This window comes from Gymnoscopelus microlampas, assembly GCF_963454915.1.
Source record: "Gymnoscopelus microlampas genome assembly, chromosome: 24".
NCBI lineage: Eukaryota > Metazoa > Chordata > Actinopteri > Myctophiformes > Myctophidae > Gymnoscopelus > Gymnoscopelus microlampas.
In genome coordinates, this window is record NC_139961.1 from 10,989,835 (window position 1) to 11,010,019 (window position 20,185).

At 43.5% G+C, this 20,185-nt stretch overlaps 1 protein-coding gene across 1 annotated transcript; it reads left to right on the top strand.

Annotated features, from left to right (window-relative positions):
* Positions 1-1,678: 1,678 nt before the first annotated feature.
* On the top strand, positions 1,679-18,637 carry fam171b (family with sequence similarity 171 member B; the record flags this gene model as incomplete). Its single annotated transcript, XM_084051424.1, has 9 exons — positions 1,679-1,898; positions 8,012-8,251; positions 11,947-12,039; positions 12,741-12,899; positions 14,740-14,913; positions 15,774-15,890; positions 16,273-16,396; positions 17,005-17,377; positions 17,618-18,637. 9 exons carry the CDS (start codon positions 1,679-1,681, stop codon positions 18,635-18,637), a joined length of 2,520 nt encoding a protein of 839 aa, XP_083907550.1.
* Between the last annotated feature and the right edge of the window lie 1,548 nt (positions 18,638-20,185).

Consider the following 20,185-nt stretch of genomic DNA (forward strand, 5'->3'; position numbering starts at 1 on the left):
AATTTTCAGTAGGCTATAACAAGCTTCCACAAATTGCATTTTATTTCAAGGTAGCCTACAGCCATAAAAAAAGGAAAATGACAATCAACAAAACAACAATATAAGTGTGTTATTGTGTAGCCTATTCAAAAAAATGAAATTAAAATAAGGTAGAGCATCTCAGTCTCTTGTGCAATAAGAGCAAGTATCAAATATCAATGATATTAATGCTATTCACAGTCACATAAAAAAAAATTGTGTATGACACTCAAAACTGTAACATTGATCTATAACAAAATAATAATTCTGTACATGGGAGTGTTAAAAATCCATTAAAACTAGGAAAGCATCTGTGTCGTTTAAGATTGTTTCAGACAGTTGGCTCTTAAAAAAGTACCAAATAAATACACATCAAATTGGGGGTCCATGGCATGAAAGAGCTTAGAACCAGCGTTTAACATTTTTAGTTTAGAAGGCATTTTGTAGAATTGGCATCATCAGGTCTTAATGGGTTAAATCAGTGGTTCCCAAACTTTTTAGCTCAAGACCCAAAAGAGAGATTAGACCCAATCTGCTGAAAATAGCAGATCTACAAGCTCACAACGTTTAGTTGCTCCACTGCGCCTCCTACAGATCTTGTCAATAGAAACATTCCATCGACCGGATCTGTAGGGGGCGCAGTGGAGCAACTAAAACTTTATTTCCTTCCGGTGAAATATTTTCTTTTCTGGCTAAAAAGTGCATTTTAGACGTGAGGTGTGAGGGGGCTCAGAGTGGTCCCACTAAGGAAAGCAGGCTTTCAACATCTCAAAACCGTCTTTGTTATGGTGAGTAGTGGTGGAAAAAGTACTAAAATTCTTTACTTAAGTAAAAGTACCAATACTGCAATATAAAAATACTCTATTACATGTAAAAGTCCAGAATAAAACATTTACTTGAGTAAAAGTACAAAAGTATTGGCATAAAAATGTAGCCTACTTAAAGTACCAAAAGTAAAAGTACTAAATATTTGAAAATAGCCGATCTACAAGCTCACAACGCGCCACGATGCGACGAGTTGTGAGCTTGTAGATCTGCTATCTTCAAATAGCCTAAGTTTAAAATAGGTTTAAAGTGGTTAATGTATGTTTCATTATATCATAATTTATATCTGCAAAGTAATTAACTAAAGTTTTCAAATAATTGTAGTGGAGTAAAAGTACAATATTTGCCTCTGAGATGTAGTGGAGTAGTAGTAAAAGTATTGGAAATTGGAAATACTCAAGTAAAGTACAAATATCTCAAAATTGTACTTAAGTACAGTACTTAAGTAAATGTACTTAGTTACTTTACACCACCGGGAAACAGTGGGTTAAATGTATCTGTAGAGGCGTGCCTGCCCTAACCACTCACAAGGCAAAACAAGACACCCCATGATCCCCACCGCACACACACACGCACACAGTCAACCTCAGCACCAGCCCCTCTCTAACCCGCTGCACGCTTTGATTGCGTGGCTGAGGCTCCATCCATCCATCTGCCCCTGTTTCCATGAGGAGGCCTCCTCCTCCTGCATAAACAACAGAGATACATTGTATCCGATCCATCCATTCTCCATGTGTTGAGCTCGTTCCGCGGACCACCAGTGTTAAAGTGATGTCTTTTTGGGCTCTCCTCTTCTGGGCTCCCTCTGCTCGCCACGACGCCGCCGGCCAACAACATGGACCGTTACCTGCTGCTGCTGGTGCTGGTGCTGTGCGCGTTGGTGACCGTTGCGTGCGGGGATGAGGAGGAGGCTGGTGATGGAGCTGGAGTCAGCGGCCTGGTGGTGCTCTCCTCCTCCTCCTCCCTGTCCGACGAGGAGGACAATGCCACTGCCAGGGAGCCATCATCAGGGATCATGGTCACTGATCACACCCCGGGTAAAGTCCTCATAGCAGGTAAAGAGTGATCAGTGTGGAGCTTATGGAGGAAAAGACAATTTAAGCTTTGTTTTGGGAGAAAATGTTAAGACGTGGAGCGAGAAGGGGGATTCATACAGGATAGGTGGGCACTATAGGGACATCTGGGCACCTCGATGTGAAATTGTCTATTTGGTCCAAAATGTAAAAAAAATATATATATATTTGAAAAACGGTGTTAAGTAGTGTAAAGTATACATGATGTTAACATGCACGGTACGTCATTAGGAGACTTATTTTTATCCTTCAACTTCTTGTTTATGCCCCAAAATGACTGGATGTACAGGTTGTGTAGCGATTTGTAGCAATTGTAGAAATATTAGACCTTAATTGGCGAATGTTTAAGCATTTTCTGATCATGTATACTTTATTACTTAAGACCATTTTTATAATATTTTTATTTTATTTTATATTTTGGACAAAATAGACAATTTTACATCGAGGTGCCCAGATAGGTAGTGCCCACCTATCCTGTTACAGAGAAAAGTCTAAATTCAGTAAATGCATCCGTCACTGAATTTACACTTTTCTCGCTATTGCTGAACAATAAAATCCTGTACTATCCCATTAAGACCTAGCCTACACATGCCTTCTAAAATCAGTAGTTATTCTCACACTTTCAAGACAACAAAATAATAATAATAAAAAAGAAATAGCAGATCTACAAGCTCACAGTGCGGCACGGAGTGACGCGCTCTGAGCTTGTATATCTGCTATTTTTTTCCTTTTTAATAGCCAACGCCATAAAATCTAAAATGACACAGATGGCTTTGGAGAAATATTAAAACCGTCAATGATGGGATGCATTAGCTACACACAATAAAAGCCTGAGTGTTTATATTACACTGGAACAATTGAACCAAACAAAGGCTTTTCAATGGTTTGTTGAAATTAAACATTTTGGGCGAAATTTTGCCTAAACCACGCAGGCACTGTTTAGGTACAGCCTTACTAACGCTGCCACCTGCCTATACTTACATCCTTTGTAACCTAGCTGTGTTTTCAATGTCCTCCTGATAAACTGTATTAACGTGGTCTTGATAACAGTTATAAGCTATTTAACGTCCCGATGGACTATTGGTAGACGTTTTCAGAGAGTCTAGCCAGCGCCGTCTAATCGGATTATAAATGTACTAATATCATTGTGAAGGTGTGAGGGATTAGAGAGAGTTTTAATCTCTCGCTCTCTGCCCTGGCCATGCAGCTATAGCAGCCAGGCTCTCTGTATAGTGAAGGTGAATGTATATGTTAATCCTATATAATGTGTGCTCCCTTCTGATACAGTATAGTGCTAATAATACCAGCATATCACTTCCACTGATAGCCACCAGGGTGGCAGTCTTTGTTTACTGTTGGGTGGGTGGGGTGGGGTGGGTGTGTGTTTATCCACCATTCCCCACGTCCTCTGCTGCCGACACCCACTGCAACAAAACACCCCCCCCCCCCCTTAACCCATTTAAGACCGGGAACGCATCTGTGTCATTTTCTAGATTTCTTTGGGCTATTCAAAAATAGCAGATCTACAAAAAACAGCAGATATACAAGCTCATAGTGCGGCACTCGGTGCCGCGCTATGAGCTTGTAGATCTGCTGTTTTTTTGGAAAAATAGTGAACATTTGCGCAAATCTTTGAATATGTATATTCTTTTAAAGCAAATATTTGTAACTCAAATCTTTGCTTCTGGGGGGTCCCTGGAACAAAATATTTTGAGATGGGAGTCCGCGGCCAAATATATATATCATTTTGGGGGGGTCCTTGACATGAAAAAGTTTGAGAACCACTGATGTAGCAACATAGGTTTTTTTCAAAAAACTGTTAGGATTTAGAAGACATTTTGGAGAATCGGCCTCAGGTTTTAATGGCTTAAAAGAATGTTTTACAATAATGGGGGGGGATGGGGGGGGGCGGGGGGCTCAGAACCCTGAACTCACCACACGCTACCCGTGCTTCTATATTGCTCGGGGACATACAGTACAATAATAAATATACAGAAACATTATTTAAAATGTACTATTTGTGCCATTTTTGTGGAAGTGTAGAGGATGTGTATATAAGCCTGTCTTTGACTGTTTAGACTAGAGCATTTGTTCTCAAAGTGGGGTCTGGGGACCCCAAGGGGTCCTTGAGGGAGTTCCAGGGGGTCCCCAGCTAAATGATGGGTAGTTAGGAACCAAATGGACCCTTATGGGTCTGTTTAACTCTGAGAGTGTACAAATGGAACCTAATGGACCCGCTATGGTACATTTGGTTCCATTGGAACACTCTCAGAGTTAAATTAACATTGATTTTACAATATAAATTGGGGTCCCAGAGATAGAAATGCCATTAAATGGGGGTCCGTAGCCTAAAGCATGTCAAACTGGGGGTCCTTGAAATTAAAATGGTTGAGAATCACCGCTAGAGCCGTGAAAATCTTCTCTTATGGGGGGTCCCTGGCATATCTATTCAAATGGGGGTCCGCGGGCTAATAAGTGTAAATTTGGGGGTCCTTGACATGAAAACGTTTGAGAACCACTGGTTTAGAGGTGATGGGTAGAGTTATTCTTGGGATCGGAACGACCGCCGATACCGCCTAACATGCTGGTATCGGGGAGTATGCTAGTCACGTAACTCATCACTTGATGACAATTATGTAATTTACAGTAATACATTATTTTGTATTTTGAATGCTTCAGTTGATGTTGCACTACTGTTTTACACTTTAACTGTGGTATTTACATTATGTTGCTAACTTGTAGCTAACTATTATTATTATTAATAATTATTTATTCCATGATCAGTGGTTCTCAGACCTTTTTTTAATTTCAGGGACACCCATAACTGGGTCCACTTGGTTCCATTTGTACACTCTCCGAGTTACAGACCTGCAAGGGTCCATTTGAAACCCCCTCAAGGAACCCTGAGGGTCCCTGGACCCCACTCTGTTAGTATATACATCTTTGGCAGCTGCCAGGTATACCAGACAAATGCTGGTTATTCCTCCTATGGCAATGGTCAATTTCTCAATTCTACCAAGCATACTGTAGGCATCTTTCAGAGGTGCCTTTGGGTGCTTTGGGGTTCAAAACATCTATAGTTGGCCAAAATAAAACTACTATTACTATACAGAGTACCGATTCGGAATCTAGGAACTAGGGGCAGACCAACGTCCACACTGGCCTGGGAACGCCTCGGGATCCCCCAGGAGGAAGTGGCTAAACTACTCATGGTATCGAATCGGTACTCTGTATAGTAGTAGTAGTTTTATTTTGGTCATTAAAAGCAAATTAATACAATGCCCTCATTTGTTATCATTGAAAACATAGACCAAAAAGGTGTAGGCTGAAGCCTTTTAACCTTTGAACAACTATCATAGGTAAGAAAAAACAACAAAACAAACAACAACAAAAAAACAGACAAGCAAACAGGTATTGACCGATATGCAAGTTATATATATCAGAATCGGTATCGGGAAGGAATATATGGTATCGGTACATCTCTAGTGGTCTGGTAGATCCTTTTGTTCTGGTGCGTGGGAACCTCCCAGCACGTTTATTTGAATTAGGCCCAAGAAACATTCACAAGGCATTACTGTAAACAGCTCTGTTGATGACCTAGAAGAACCATCCCTCCTCCGTATAACCTGCCGTCAGCACTGGACTAATATCAGTGGTGTAAACTAACTAATTACATTTACTCAAGTACTGTCCTTTAGTGCAATTTTGAGGAACTTTTACTTTACTGGAGTGTATCCAATTTTCAGTACTTTTACTCATACCCCACTGCACCTCAGAGTCTCTGAGGAAGGTCGAAAGACCGAAACGTCAGTCATTCTTTTACTTGCACTGCATCAATAAAAGGCGTAAATAGTCATTTGAACATAGCCAATCTACAGGCTCACAATGCGTCGCGTTGCGAGCTTGTAGATCTGCTTTTTTCAAACTATTTTCTTTTTCAAACTTGTGAAATGGGACATTCTGCACAATGAGCACTTTTACTGAATGAACTCTGGACATTTACTTTTAACAGAGTATTTCTGAATTGCAGAAAAATGTGTACTTTTCCCACCACTGACTAATATAATGTAGGCCAACACTGCATTCCTTACACAGTGATATACACACACGGTATGCACTGTAACTAGGTTGCAGTTGCATTACAGGTTGTATAGCCTTTATGTGCTGTAGTTTGCATGAATAAGTCTATTTTTGCAGATGTGACTTATATTCATTGGAATGCCTGCTCTATTTTTTTCTTTATATGACGTTTATTTATTCCGTTGAGAGCAAGCTCTCTTTTTCAAGGACGCCCTGAGCACACTGTGATCACAAAAAAAAACGATACAATTTTAAATAAAGTGCAATATATATCAAACAACATTAAAAACGTCACAGTGCCGATACATAAGGGCTACGCAAAGCAGGTGCGGTCCTTATGTGTAATGCATCCTCAAGTAGCATCTTAACCAGGGGTGATGCAACTTTGATGATGGAGAGGGCCACGATATTACCAAAGGAATCTAAAAATGACACAGATGCGTTCCCGGTCTTAAAGGGTTAAGGACAGTAGAGTGAAGATAGGGCAGGAAACGGGGAGAGAGACAAGGAGTGACACACAGTACAGGCCGTCGGGCTCGGGAATTGAGCCCGCGACTCGCTGTCAGGCTGCATTAGAGCCTGTGTTTGTGGTAAGCGCATTACCCGCTAGGCCATCGCCGCCCCTGTAATTTGTTGTTGCGGAAAGTGCAACATTCAAACCGCGTCATTCTGCAGGGAGTAGACGGCACTGTGCTGCTTGGCTTGGGCTTGCCATAGAGATGTGAAGTGGTGTAAAGTAACTAACACATTAGTTACTATACATGTACTCAAGTATTGTACTTAAGTACAATTTTGAGGTACCTTTTACTTTACTGAAGTATTTCCAATTGTTCCAATACTTTTACTGTTACTCCACTACATCTCAGAGGCAAATAAACATACTACATTAACCACTTTAGCCCTATTTTATACCTAGGCTATTTGAAAATAGCCGATCTACAGCTTGTAGATGTGCTGTTTTCATACTTTTACTTTTGGTACTTTAAGTACATTTTGATACCAATATTTTTTACTTTTACTCAAGTACATTTTCAATTCCAGACTTTTACTTATAACAGAGTATTTCTACATTGCAGTATTGATACTTATACTAAAAAAAAGTTTGTACTTTTTCCACCACTGACCATTGCCATAGGAATAACCAGCATTTGTCTGGTATACCTGCAGTTACCAAAGATCTGTATTATGCTAACAATTCATGTCACATGATGACAAACCCCCCCTCCCCCTCGGTAACCTTTCGCTGGTCATAAAATAGTGATGAGCCAACAGCGGCACGGAGGAAAAATACATCAAAGTCAAGTGGCAAGAGGAGCCACGTGCCTCCCTTAGTCATGTCCTCCATTCTAAACTCTGTAATGTGCACACGTCCACATTAGACTCCCGTCTCCACCAATGAACAGTCAACAAGGGAAAGAATGCTTTCATTTTTTATGCCCCAGGCAGTGGTGTAAAGCAGCTATACATCTACTCAAGTATTGCACTTTTTTGAGGTATTTTTATGTGTACATATATATATATATATATATATTTTTTTTTTTAAAGCAAACATTTATAACTCAAATCTTTGCTTCTGGGGATTCTACAAATGTCTTCTAAATCCTAATAGTTTTTGGAAAAAAAAACTTATGTTGCTATAATTAGTGGTTCTCAAACTTTTTCATGTCAAGGACCCCCAAAATGATATGTATTTGGCCGAGGACCCCACTCTCAAAATATGTTGTTCCGGGGACCCCCCAGAAGCACATTTTTGAGTTAAAAAAATTTCGCTTTGAAAAATATATTTGCAAAAATGTTCACGATTTTTCAAAACATAGCAGATCTACAAGCTCATAGATCTGCTCATAGAACACTCGGTGCCGCGCTATGAGCTTGCAGATCTGCTATTTTTTAATAGCCCAAAGTATGAAATAATGGTTAAAGTGGTTACACCCATTACGACGCGTTCCCGGTCGTAACGGGGTTGAAAATTCGTCCAAATTGTAAACGTTTGTCGTTCGTCCTCCTCTAAACAGAGACCCCGGAGTTTGCCCTGAGGGTGCAGGTGAAGGACGCGGTGACTCGGCAGCCTCTGGCGGGCGCCTCGGTGGACGTGTACGTCAACCACACCCTCCGGACGTCCCGGCGGGCCGGGGGGGCCCGGGGCGAGGTGCTGCTCAGGGTGCCCTACAGCCCGGGCCTCAGCCTGGTGCTGATGGCCACCATGGAGGGCTACGTCCCCAGCCCTCTGCCCTGGAGGACCAGCAAGAGACCCAGTGAGTACATCCGTCATCCACTTCCATTCAGAGCAGCTGTGTGGTATTGACTATAGCAGGGGTCTTCAACAGGGGGTCCGGGACCCCTAGGGGGTCCTCAGAGTTACTACAGGGGGTCCGCCAAATCTTTGTGAGATATGATTTTTTTTTACCTTAACCACTTGAACCCTAGCATCCCTTTTCTGAGGAGAACTTTAGCCAAAAAATAGCCGATCTACAAGCTCACAACGCGTTGTATAGGTGTATAGGTGTAGAGGGAAAAAAGAACAGTAAAAGAAAAATGAGTTTAATCTGAAACACAATTGTAGGCCTACACAATATAGAGGGGGTCCATGCTTCATCTCTGTCTCAGCTAGGGGGTCCTTGGGCTGAAAACGTTGAAGATCCCTGGACTATAGAGCACCCAAGTCTGACGTAATTTACACATCCTACCTGGTTCGCGGTTTTCCACCCCCATTCTGAGTTCCCATAGACGTGTTTAATATCGCGTCAAATAAGAACTGTGTTCTAAAAATAAACAAATGATCCCGGCGGTTTGACTCTTATGGATATGAAGCATCAACTGACGGTGAGAAAACGATAATGTTACTTCCGCCGAATTAGTTACATTTTCGCCAGAAACAGGCTGTATCAAATATAAGTGACTGACTATCATAAACGATACAGAACCTCCTCCCTGACAATATCGCTGAGACAGTTTGTTTATTTCTGGACCACAATTCTTATATGAGACGATTCTAAGATGACCCAATGTTATTCTCCATAGAGAAATTCACGAACCAGGGGATGAACGAGTGACGTCAGGACTTCTGTACTCTATAGGGCTGATTATGAAATTTTACTTGACGATTAATTGTCACGCAAATAATTGTGTTTTTGGCATTGAACAAATGAATACCAATTACATTTATGTTTGGCTTTTAAGCTTTGAAGTTGCACAGGACAGATATGACAAATAACCTAAATTAAAACCATACTTGACTGACATACTTTCAAAAAGACTACAAAAAGATTAATAGTGAAAATAGCCGATCTACAAGCACACAACGCGTTGCATCGTGGCGCGTTGTGAGCGTCTGTGTCATTTTTATATTTCTTTGGCTATTCAAAAATAGCAGATATACAAGCTCATAGCTATGAGCTTGTATATCTGCTATTTATTTAATTTATCCTGAAAATGTGTGCAAATCTTTTAATATATATATATATATTATTTTTTTAAAGTGAACATTTGTAACTCAAGTCTTTGCTTCTGTGGGATTCTACAAATGTCTTCTAAATCCTAACAGTTTAAAAAAATATATATATATCAAACTCTTTTCATGCCAAGGACCCCCAACATTATATTGTATTTGGCCGCAAACCCCCATCTCAAAATATGTTGTTCCAGGGACCCCCCAGAAGCAAAGATTTGAGTTAAAAATGTTTTTTTGCTTAAAAAAATCTACATATATATATCCAATTATTTGCAAAAATGTTAATTGCAGATCAACAAGCTCATAGCGCAGCACTCGGTGCCACGCTATGAGCTTGTATATCTGCTATTTTTTAATAGCCAAATAAATCTTAAAATGACACAGATGCGTTCCCGGTCTTAATGGCTTAAACAAGACTAAGAGTAGGGTATGAAATCAGTTTCCAACCCGAGTGTCAAACGCAATAGAGACAAATAGCCAAAGGCAACAGCAGTAACACTTAACTGAGCCATTTATTTGTGCCAAAACGGCAAAGAACTGCCCTAAGCCATTCGTGCCGCATGCTAATAATAAACATGTAAAAAAAAAACACACACAATTATTTACAGTAACAGAAGCTATTCTAACACACATTTTGAATTAAATATGCTCATTTAAGATTGATGAGCCTCTCAGCAGCCCAGTGACAACAAACAATTTGTCACGAAGGTTTTCATTCCCATCACACAGCAGACAGCAGAGTTACAGTACTAATGCACTGTAAGGTGTAATCCAACGCTCCAGGTTCCACGGTCGTTGTATTGATTTACGCCCTCCTGCTTCCAGTGGCGTAAAGTAACTAAGTACATTTACTCAAGTACTGTACTTAAGTACAATTTTGAGTTTTTTTTTTTACTTTACGGGAGTGTTTCCAATTTGCAGTACTTGCAGTACAATTATTTGAAAACTTTAGTTACTAGTCACTTTGTAGATTTGGATTATTATTACAAAATATATTAACCACTTCAGCCCTATATACATTTCGGCCATTTGAAAATAGCCGATCTACAAGCTCACAATGCGTCGCGATGCGACGCATTGTGAGCTTGTAGATCTGCTATTTTCTATCAATTAGTCACCCCATGGAGACTTGAATTCATGGATAATTTTTGTTTGTTTTTGTCGCATGAATTCAAGTCTCCATGGGGTGACTATTTGAAAGGAAAAACATGTCCTTTTAGGGGTGAACTATGCCTTTAACATCATAATAGTGCAAATGCATCAGGGGGGATGCAAAGGCTCGTGAATATCGAAGATGTGACAAATAACCGAAAGAAAGGACTGATTATCTTCAAACTTTAACAAAGAATATGTGGTAATACCCGATCTACAAGCTCACAACGTGTCGCATCGTGAGCTTGTACATCTGCTATTTCCACTATTTGTGATTTAAAAAATATATATGAACACTAAAACATATTAAAAAAACTATAAAACTAAAAAATATCAAAATATATGTTACTCTACTTTTCAACATTATGACGATTATTATTAAGGCGATGAATTATGTAGTAATTGTGACAGGCCAAGCTCTGGTGAAACATATCCCCCCAGATATAGGAGGAAAAAAAACACTCTCTATTGTCCCGTATCGCGTACCCTCCCCATGTGGAGGATGGGAAGGGATGGGTGGGGGGGGGTGGCTCCCATCCCATGTGCATGTTGACGCGTGGTCTTTGTTAGAGAGGGGCCCGCCGGACCCTCTGCTTGGGTGGGAGTGGGGAGTGGGGGGTGGGCGGTGGGGGTGGGCGTTGTGTGATTACCCTCCTCATGCTCTGGCTGAGAGGCAGGAGGGTTGCAGCGACAGAAGACACGGCAGGATGAGAGCGAGGGGAAGCCAGATGGAGCGAGGGGTAGAGCGAGGGAGGGTAGCCACTAGCGTGGGTAAAGAAACACAGAGAGAGAGAGAGAGAGAGAGAGAGAGAGAGAGAGAGAGAGAGGGAGAGAGAGAGAGAGAGAGAGAGAGAGAGGGGGAAACAGACAGACAGAATGAGTAATAAGTAGCAGCTGGAGGAACACGTTGCTGTGATGTCATCATCATGCATCCGCACCGACCCAGAGTTTGAGGCACCTCCCTGCTGTATTATCTAACCAGCTGAACCCCTTAAAAAACACACACTGTGTCAGTGACACCACCTGCTGGTGGTGTTGCACATTACACGCTGCAAGTGCTCCTACAGTAAAGCACTGATGATGATGTCCATTCATTCATAACATCACAAGTTGATTAGCATTATCTTCAACCAGAGGAAAGTGATTATTAGTTGGTGTTGTGTTATCATGTATTGTATATGTGTTAAACTGTGAGGCATAGGTCTTAATTACTCCAGCGTTGAGTGAGTTGTTTGGCTGGTTATGTGTGAGAGTGTGTTACAAACAACAAGTCGTTCAAGTAGTTAGTAATGTAATGTGTGTGTGTGTGTGTGTGTGTGTGTGTGTGTGTGTGTGTGTGTGGTCCAGTATTCTCTTCAGTCACCATCCTGCTGCTCCCTCACAGCCAGGGCAACATCTGGCTGTTTGAAGACTCCGTTCTCATCACCGGAAAAATACCAGGTACTGTAACGTCAGTCCTCAACCAAGCTCATAGCACGGCACCGAGTGCCGCGCTATGAGCTTGTAGATCTGCTATTTATGTATTTCTAGCTTGTATATCTGCTATTCTTGAATAGCCGAAGAAATCTAAAGTGACACAGATGCGTTCCGGGATCGAACGGGTCAATCGAACAGAAAGTGACCCGAAACTAACCGCTCCACTTCCTCGTGCGCTCTCTCTCTCTCTCGCCCTGATTCCTGCTGCTCTCGAATAGCGGCAAAAAAAGGGCTCAGTAACATACACCGTATTTATGTCTATAAATACATTATGCGGTCGAGGGATTCAGATGGCCGTCAAATAACCCTTTAAGACCGGGAATGGATCTGTGTCATTTTAGATTTCTTTGGCTATTAAAAAATAGCAGATGTACAAGCTCTAGATCTACTATTTTTTTTTAAATTGTGGAAAATCTGTGCAAAATGTTTGAATATACATTTTTAACTCAAATATTTGCTTCTGCAACATAATCCCCCAGAAGCAAAGATTTGAGTTAAAAAATGTCGCTTTAAAAAAAAATATATATATATATATTCAAAGATTTGCAAAAATAAAATCACGATTTTTCCAAAAATAGCCCAAAGAAATAAAATAAAAAAAGACACACAGATGCGTACCCGGTCTTGAAGGGATAATTTGATACGTGGTCTTCCTCTCTCCACAGATATGTCCTCCCAGCCCAGCGTCAGGTTTCCCAAGGACCTCCTGGCGCTCTCCGAGGGCGCCAACGTGTCGTCCCTGACGGCCTACGTGACGGTGCCGCACCGCCACCTGACCAAGGACTGCGTCAACTGCACGCCCGGCGTCGTCAGCAGCAAGTCAGGTGAACCGGCTGAATGATACTTCTTTTAAAGTGGGGTCCGGGGACCCCCGGGGGTACTTGAGGGGATACCAGGGGGTCCCCAGTTAAATGATTTATAGGAACCAATGGATCCTTGTGGGTCTGTAACTCTGAGAGTGTACAAATGGAACCAAATGGACCCTCCATTTGTACACTCTCAGAGTTACATTAACATAGATTTTACAATATGAATTGGGGTCCCAGAGATAGAAATGCCATTAAATTTTTTGGGGTCCTTGACATGAAAAAGTTTGAGAACCACTGGATTAGTCACCCCATGGAGACTTGAATTTGTGGTTCCTTTTTTGTTTTTTTTCGCATTCCTAAGCCAATAATTTGATGACCGGCAGCGGTTCCGGTACAGGAGACACAAAGATTCTCCTGTGTGTCTCCTACCGGAACCGCTGCCTACCGGTCCGCTGGTCATCAAATGTATTGGCTTAGGAATGCGACAAAGAACTAAAAGATATCCATGGACCATGACTTCAAGTCTCCATGACTAATCGATAGAAAAAACGTTTATTTTCGGGGTGAACTATCCCTTTAAGGCCTTGGGCTGATTCTACAAATGCCTTCTAAATCAGTAGTTCTCAAACTTGTTCGTGTCAAGGGCCCCCAAATTGATATGTATTTGGCCTCTTGAGTGAGAGGAGGTTAAGTTAAATGAAATACACATGATCAAGGGTCATATCTGACAGACAGCAACATTTCTCTGACGGGATATCCAACATATTAGTCTTTAAAAGCTGACAGTTTTAAAGCCTTTTTACAGTTTGTTCCCGTCTCTTGCCCCGGGCGGACCGGAATGAAGACAAAACAAACGAAAGTGTTTATCCTTGTACTAACGAGACATTTTACGCCTCCAGCTCGCGCTGCCGTTCCTCTGCGTTGAATGTGGCACATACAGTACAGCGGGCATCATTTGCACTCATTACACACCAGCAATCGTCTGAATTCACAAAATAAACTCAATTTTGTTCAGCTAACCAGCGTTTGGTTAACCCATTAAGACCTGAGGCGATTCTTTAAAAAAAAAAGTTTTTCAAAAATTGCAGATCTACAAGCTCATAGCGCGGCACTCGGTGCCGCGCTATGAGCTTGTATATCTGTTATTTTTTAATAGCCAGAGAAATCTAAAGTGACACAGACGCCTTCCAGGTCTCAATGGGTTTAAATTGTTTAAGAAATAAATCGTACAACAAATAGCGAAAATAAGGGTTCTCCGAATAGGTGTTCGCAAGCTCACAGCCCAACTTTTTAACATCAGCATCTTACGAGATGTATTGCTCAGCACCTAGATGTTGCTGCTGTTTTGCTGTCGTTTTACATCTGTTTTAGATTTTTTTATTGTTTTTCATCCGTTTTGACTTTTTCTGTATTGCTTTTCATCCGTTTTGACTTTTTCTGTATTGTTTTTCATCCGTTTTGACTTTTGCTGTATTGTTTTTCATCCGTTTTGACTTTTGCTGTATTGTTTTTCATCCGTTTTGACTTTTGCTGTATTGTTTTTCATCCGTTTTGACTTTTGCTGTATTGTACGGCACTTTGAGCTCCATTTCGAAAAAGTGCTATATAAATAAAGCTCATTATCATTATCACAACGCTTCGCATCTTGACATGTTGTGAGTTTGTAGATCAGCATTTTTTTGGCTACATTTGAATTTAAGAAAATGGCAGATTAAAAGCAAAGGCATGGATCTCCCCCCAGCAAATCCAAACCTATCTATACTCATTACAAGCTGAAAGCACTAAAAGTTACAGATACTGTACACTATACTCAGAGTTAAAGGAACACCCCGCTGTGTTTCCATCCATACTACAGTCTACAGGAGTGTGGAGCTGAAGGCGGTGGCGGCCATCAGCGCCATTCTCTACTCTGAGGGCCAGGAGCTCCAGCTGCGGCGGGGTCCCATCCAGATCACCTTACCCCTGGGACACGGCACCAACCTACGGGCCGCCGACGCCGTCCCGGCCTGGGCCTTCAACGCCAAGACCGGTACATATAGTTCTTTTAACCCACTAAGACCTGGAACTGTGTCATTTTTTGATTTGAGCTAAAAAAGCATTATTTTACACTTTGGGCTTTTCAAAAGGTGCCGCGCTACGAGCTTGTAGATCTGCTATTTTTGAAAAATCGTAAAAATGTGTGCAAATCTTTGAATATATATATTTTTAAAGCGAACATTTTTAACTCAAATCTTTGCTTCTGGGGGGGTCCCTGGAACAACATATTTTGATGGGGGTCCACGGCCAAATACATATAATTTTGGGGGTCCTTGACATGAAAAAGATTGAGCATCACTGATATAGAAACATACGTTTTTCAGAAAACTGTTGAGATTTAGGAGACATTTAGAATCGGCTTCAGGTCTCAATGGGTTAACCCATTAAAACCAGTCGTGGAAAGTAACTAAGTACAATTTTGAGGTATTTGTACTGTACTTTATTGAGTATTTCCACTTTCCAATACTTTTACTTCTACTCCACTACATTTCAGGGGCAAATATTGTACTTTTACTCCACTACAATTATTTGAAAACTTTAGTTACTAGTTACTTTGTAGATTTGGATTATTATTACAAAACATACAGTAATCACTTCAGCCCTATATACATTTTGGCCATTTGAAAATAGCCGATCTACAAGCTCACGATGCGTCGCGATGGGACACATTGTGAGCTTGTAGATCGGCTATATTCAAAAAGATTTGAAAACTTGTACTTTTTCCATCACTGATTAAAACCAGGTATAAGCATCTGTGTCATTTTAGAGCGTGTCGCAATTGTACTTGAGTACGGTACTTGAGTAAATGTACTTACGTTACGCCACTGGTTTGGTGTGTGTGTGTGTGTGCAGGTGCGTGGGAGAACCAGGGTCTGGGTATGGTGAAGACTGCCCCCGGTGGTCTGGTGTGGAGCTACACGGCCTCCCATCTGGGCTACTGGATTGCTGCTCCCCTACCCTCCTCAAAGGGTATGAGAAGTTTTATACTGTTACACGCACCCTCTGTCTGTTTGTTTATTAAAGAGCTGGAGAGACGGGGAGACTCCTGTTACTGAACAAACACTCTATAGCAATGATTACTATCAGAATATAGTGCTTTAACCTTTTAACAAAATACTTTTTGTTTTAACCCAAAAATATCACTTACCCTACCTTTTAAATGTCATCAAAAGGTGGTTCCGTGGCTCAAATGCCGAATAAATAATGGACCTTGATGTGAAAAGGGTTGAAAACCTCTGGCATACACCAATGACACCAGGGCAAACCCTTAGTGCCTTCACTAATATGTTTGGCAGTGAATTTGAATTATGGTAAATGGTAAAAAACGTATGTGTTTGGCCTGTCCTTCCAGGTTACATGGGACATGGGAGCTCCATGGAGTTCCTCTCGTACCATACCTACCTGCTGGTGGGCATACTGGGAGGAACGTTGGCCATCGTGATCGGGTTTCTCTCTGTGCTCGTGTGCCACTGTGGGTAAGTGTAGCCGTCACAGCAGTGTTAACCCGTTGAGACCTGGAACGCATCTGTGTCATTGTTTTGATTTGAGCTTTTAAAAAAAAGCATTCTTTTACACTTTGGCTATTCAAAAATAGCAGATCTACAAGCTCGTAGCGCGGCACCGAGTGCCGCGCTACGAGCTTGTAGATCTGCTATTTTTGAAAAATTGTGAAAATGTGTGCAAATCTTTGAAATGCCTCCAAATGTTATTATTATTATTATTTTAAAGGGCTGAAAATGTGTGCAAATCTTTGAATACATTTTTATATCTGAAAAGTAACTATAACTAGTTTTCAAATACTTTTAGTGGAGTAAAAGTGCAATATTTGTCTCTGAGATGTAGTGGAGTAGAAGTAAAAGTATTGGAAATTGGAAACACTCCAGTAAAGTACAAATGCCTCCAAATGTTACGTAAGTACAGTACTTAAGTAAATGTAATGAGTTACTTTCCACCACTGACCATGGATCCATTTTAAGTAACGTAATAACATGTGAACGGACGTGTTTTCTTCTTCCGCACACACACACACACACACGCACACACACACACACACACACACACACACCTACACCCACACACACAGAGATTCACACCGAGAGCCCCGCAGGAGGAGGAAAGCCCGCTTCTCCAAGCTCTCCGTCCTGAAGAAGGACCAGACCACCTCCACACACATGGAGGAGGGGCTGCTGGCGTCGCGCGGCAGCGCCCAGTGTGACCCCTCCTCCTCCACGCCGCGGCACAACAAGGCCAACTACAACATCTACGTGGAGGACCCCTCCGGGAGCCGCCCGGCCGGGGGGGCGGGGGCCCCCCTCTACGAGAACCTGGGCCCCCCGGACCGCCACGCCCACCAGTCCTCGGCGTCCCACTACGTCAACAACGGCGAGGTGGCGCGCCTCCGCGAGCGCTCCGAGCAGAACCGCTGCTCCAACCTGAGCGCCGATCAGTTCTTCCAGGTAGGGATGGAAATGATCGTTTAATTCATTGATTGATAACCTTATCGATCGATTGACCGATTGATTGATAAGCGGCGTTTTTTTTTAGGACCAAAAGGAAAATTCTTGTCCGAAACCGAAAATGAGTGCAGAAACATAATTGCCTTGATGTATATAACATTAACGAGATAATTTTGATCGAATACATTCTTAATGGTAGTTAATCGATTGTAGATTAATTGTTAACATCCCTTCTTCCAGGACAAGCTGATGCACATCTTCAATCAGCCGGTCGCCCTCATCCAGGCGCCGGAGCTCTTCGGCGCTCAGGAGCTGCAGCAGGCGCCCGGCGGCTGCAAGTCCGCCACTTTCCCCCGCAACGGAGGCGACTACGACCCTCACTCGGAGCCCGCCGACGGCGACGGCTTCGTCCAGACCCTTCCCAAAGCCCCCCACCACCACCACTCTCAGCAGGCACGGAGCAGCCCCCAGCGCGGGAGCCAGGACGAACCGCAGCCCCTGGAAACGCCTCCGCCGGGGCAAGTTCCCAACCCCGCCGCATGGGGGCGCTACAACAACCTCCTCGAGTCCTCCGTCTCCGTGCCGGGGACTCTCAACGAGGCGGCCGGCATGGGGGCCTTCGGCGGCGGGGGGCGCGGGGGTCCGGGAGAGCTCCAGGGGATCTCCGAGCGAACCCTGCTGGAGCTGACGCGGGGCAAGTCGTCCTCGTCCCACCCGGGACCCCGGGCCTGGTTCGTGTCCCTGGAGGGCAAGCCGGCGGCCCGCGTGCGGCACTCCATCATCGAGCTCCACGGCCGCCACCGGCCGCCCAGCAGCAACGACACCAGCCTGGACTCCGGCGTGGACATGAGCGAGTCGGCGCCGCAGAGCCTCCGCGACGCCTACCGCGACCGGCCCCACTCCTCCGCCTCCCGGGCCTCGTCGCTGCCGTCCCACCACGGCCGGAGCGGCCGCTACGGCGAGGAGCAGGACCTGAGCAGCAGCGAGAGCGGCACCACGGCCACGTGCTCGCCGGAGGACCCCTCCCTGAGGAACATCCTGGACAGCAGCAGCGGCGCCATCCCCAACATACCGGAGGAGCGCGACGGCATGGACACGTCCAGCGCCCAGGAGGACAGCCAGGAGTCCCGGGGGACGCCTCCCCCCCGCCGGCTGAGGAAGGTGCGGGAGAAGGGCGGCGGCGGGGGGAGGACGGCAGAGAAGAGGAGCGGTGGCGCCAAGCACGTGCGCGAGGGGCGGCCGCTGGCCAAGCGGAGCTGAGAGGCGCGGACGGACGGAAGCCGTTTCTTTGAACCCCCGGCAGCGGTGGCTCCGTTAAGGTTTGTGATCGGGAACCAGAGGAATCGGAGGAACCTAGATCCAACATTGAGGAACCCGGTTCCATCGCATTTGGAACCGTTTCCAGAACCGGATCTACCACACCGTCAGAGCTGGTTATGTGGACTTCACGTCCGCTGTACAATTACAATACCGGTGGTTCTCAAACGTTTTAATTTCAAGGACCAACCATAACTCTTGAGAGTGTACGAATGGAACCCAATGGACCCGTAAGGGTCCATTGGGTTCCATTCGTACACTCTCAGAGTTACAGACCTGAAAGGGTCAATTTGGAACCCCCTAAAGGAAACGTTAAGGAATCAGACCGTTAAGGAGGGAATCGTCAAGGAACCGGAATCGTTTAAATATTTAAAGGTTCCCAACCCACCCAATGGAAGCCTGTGGTGGAACACGTGGAGGGTTAGGGTTCACAGTGGGGGCGGAGTGACTACGGCAGAAAAGTCAGGAACATGACACACTCCTACTTAACAGTATATATGTCTGGTTTATCCGTTTACCCATATCGAGCTATTTTCACTATGCCCGCACGATATTTGTAAACAAAAAAACAAGGAGAAAAAAAACTATTTGCGATTGTTTTGCTGATCAGTGCGACGCGATTTTAATTGCGATACACGTGGGACACAGCTTTTTATAAATACGTTTTCTTTTTTCGCACTCTCAAAAAATATTAAGAACATGTGCATGTGTTGTTGGTTTTTGTTGGGGTGGTGGGGGGAGGGTAAATTCTTAGGATTTCTTAGGGTCTCTGGACGGAAGATTTTGATTCAGACTAATTTGTAAACTGTTCTGAATGGCAGGGAGCCCTGACAGTCGTGTCGTTGTTGTCTGTCTGAAGCGCCGGTCCCCTCTAAGCCAAAAGTGCTGCTTCTTGTGGTTTTTGGGAAGTTACAGTACAGTAAATATCGCCATTTTCCCCACATAATAGGCTCTATGCACAGCAGCCATATTGGAAATAAATTGGGCCTCTTCCTTACTTCCCTCACAGGTTTTACCAATGATACAAATGAAGGCTCTGTTCCATTTCATGTAGCACAGTGGTTCTCAAACCTTTTAATGTCAAGGACCCCCATAACTCTGAGAGTGTACAAATGGAACCAAATGGACCCTTACGGGTCCATTTGGTTCCATTTGTACACTCTCAGAGTTACACCTATTTAAGGGGCCATTTGGAACCCCCTCAAGGAACCATGAGGGGTCCCTGGACCACACTTTGAGACCCACTGGTGTAGCAGAGTGTTTCCAGTGAGCCAACATGCACAACATCAGCGCCCTGACTCTGTTTGACCAGAATGGAACAGAGCCTTCATTAGTATCATTGGTAACACCTGTGAAGGAAGTAAGAGGAGGCCAAATTTCTCTCCAAAATGGCTGCTGTGCATAGAGCCTAAATGTTCAAACACTTTCATTGTTGGCCTTGTAGCGGCGAGTGGATTATCTGTGTGCGTGTTCACAAGGCATTGTTGTAGC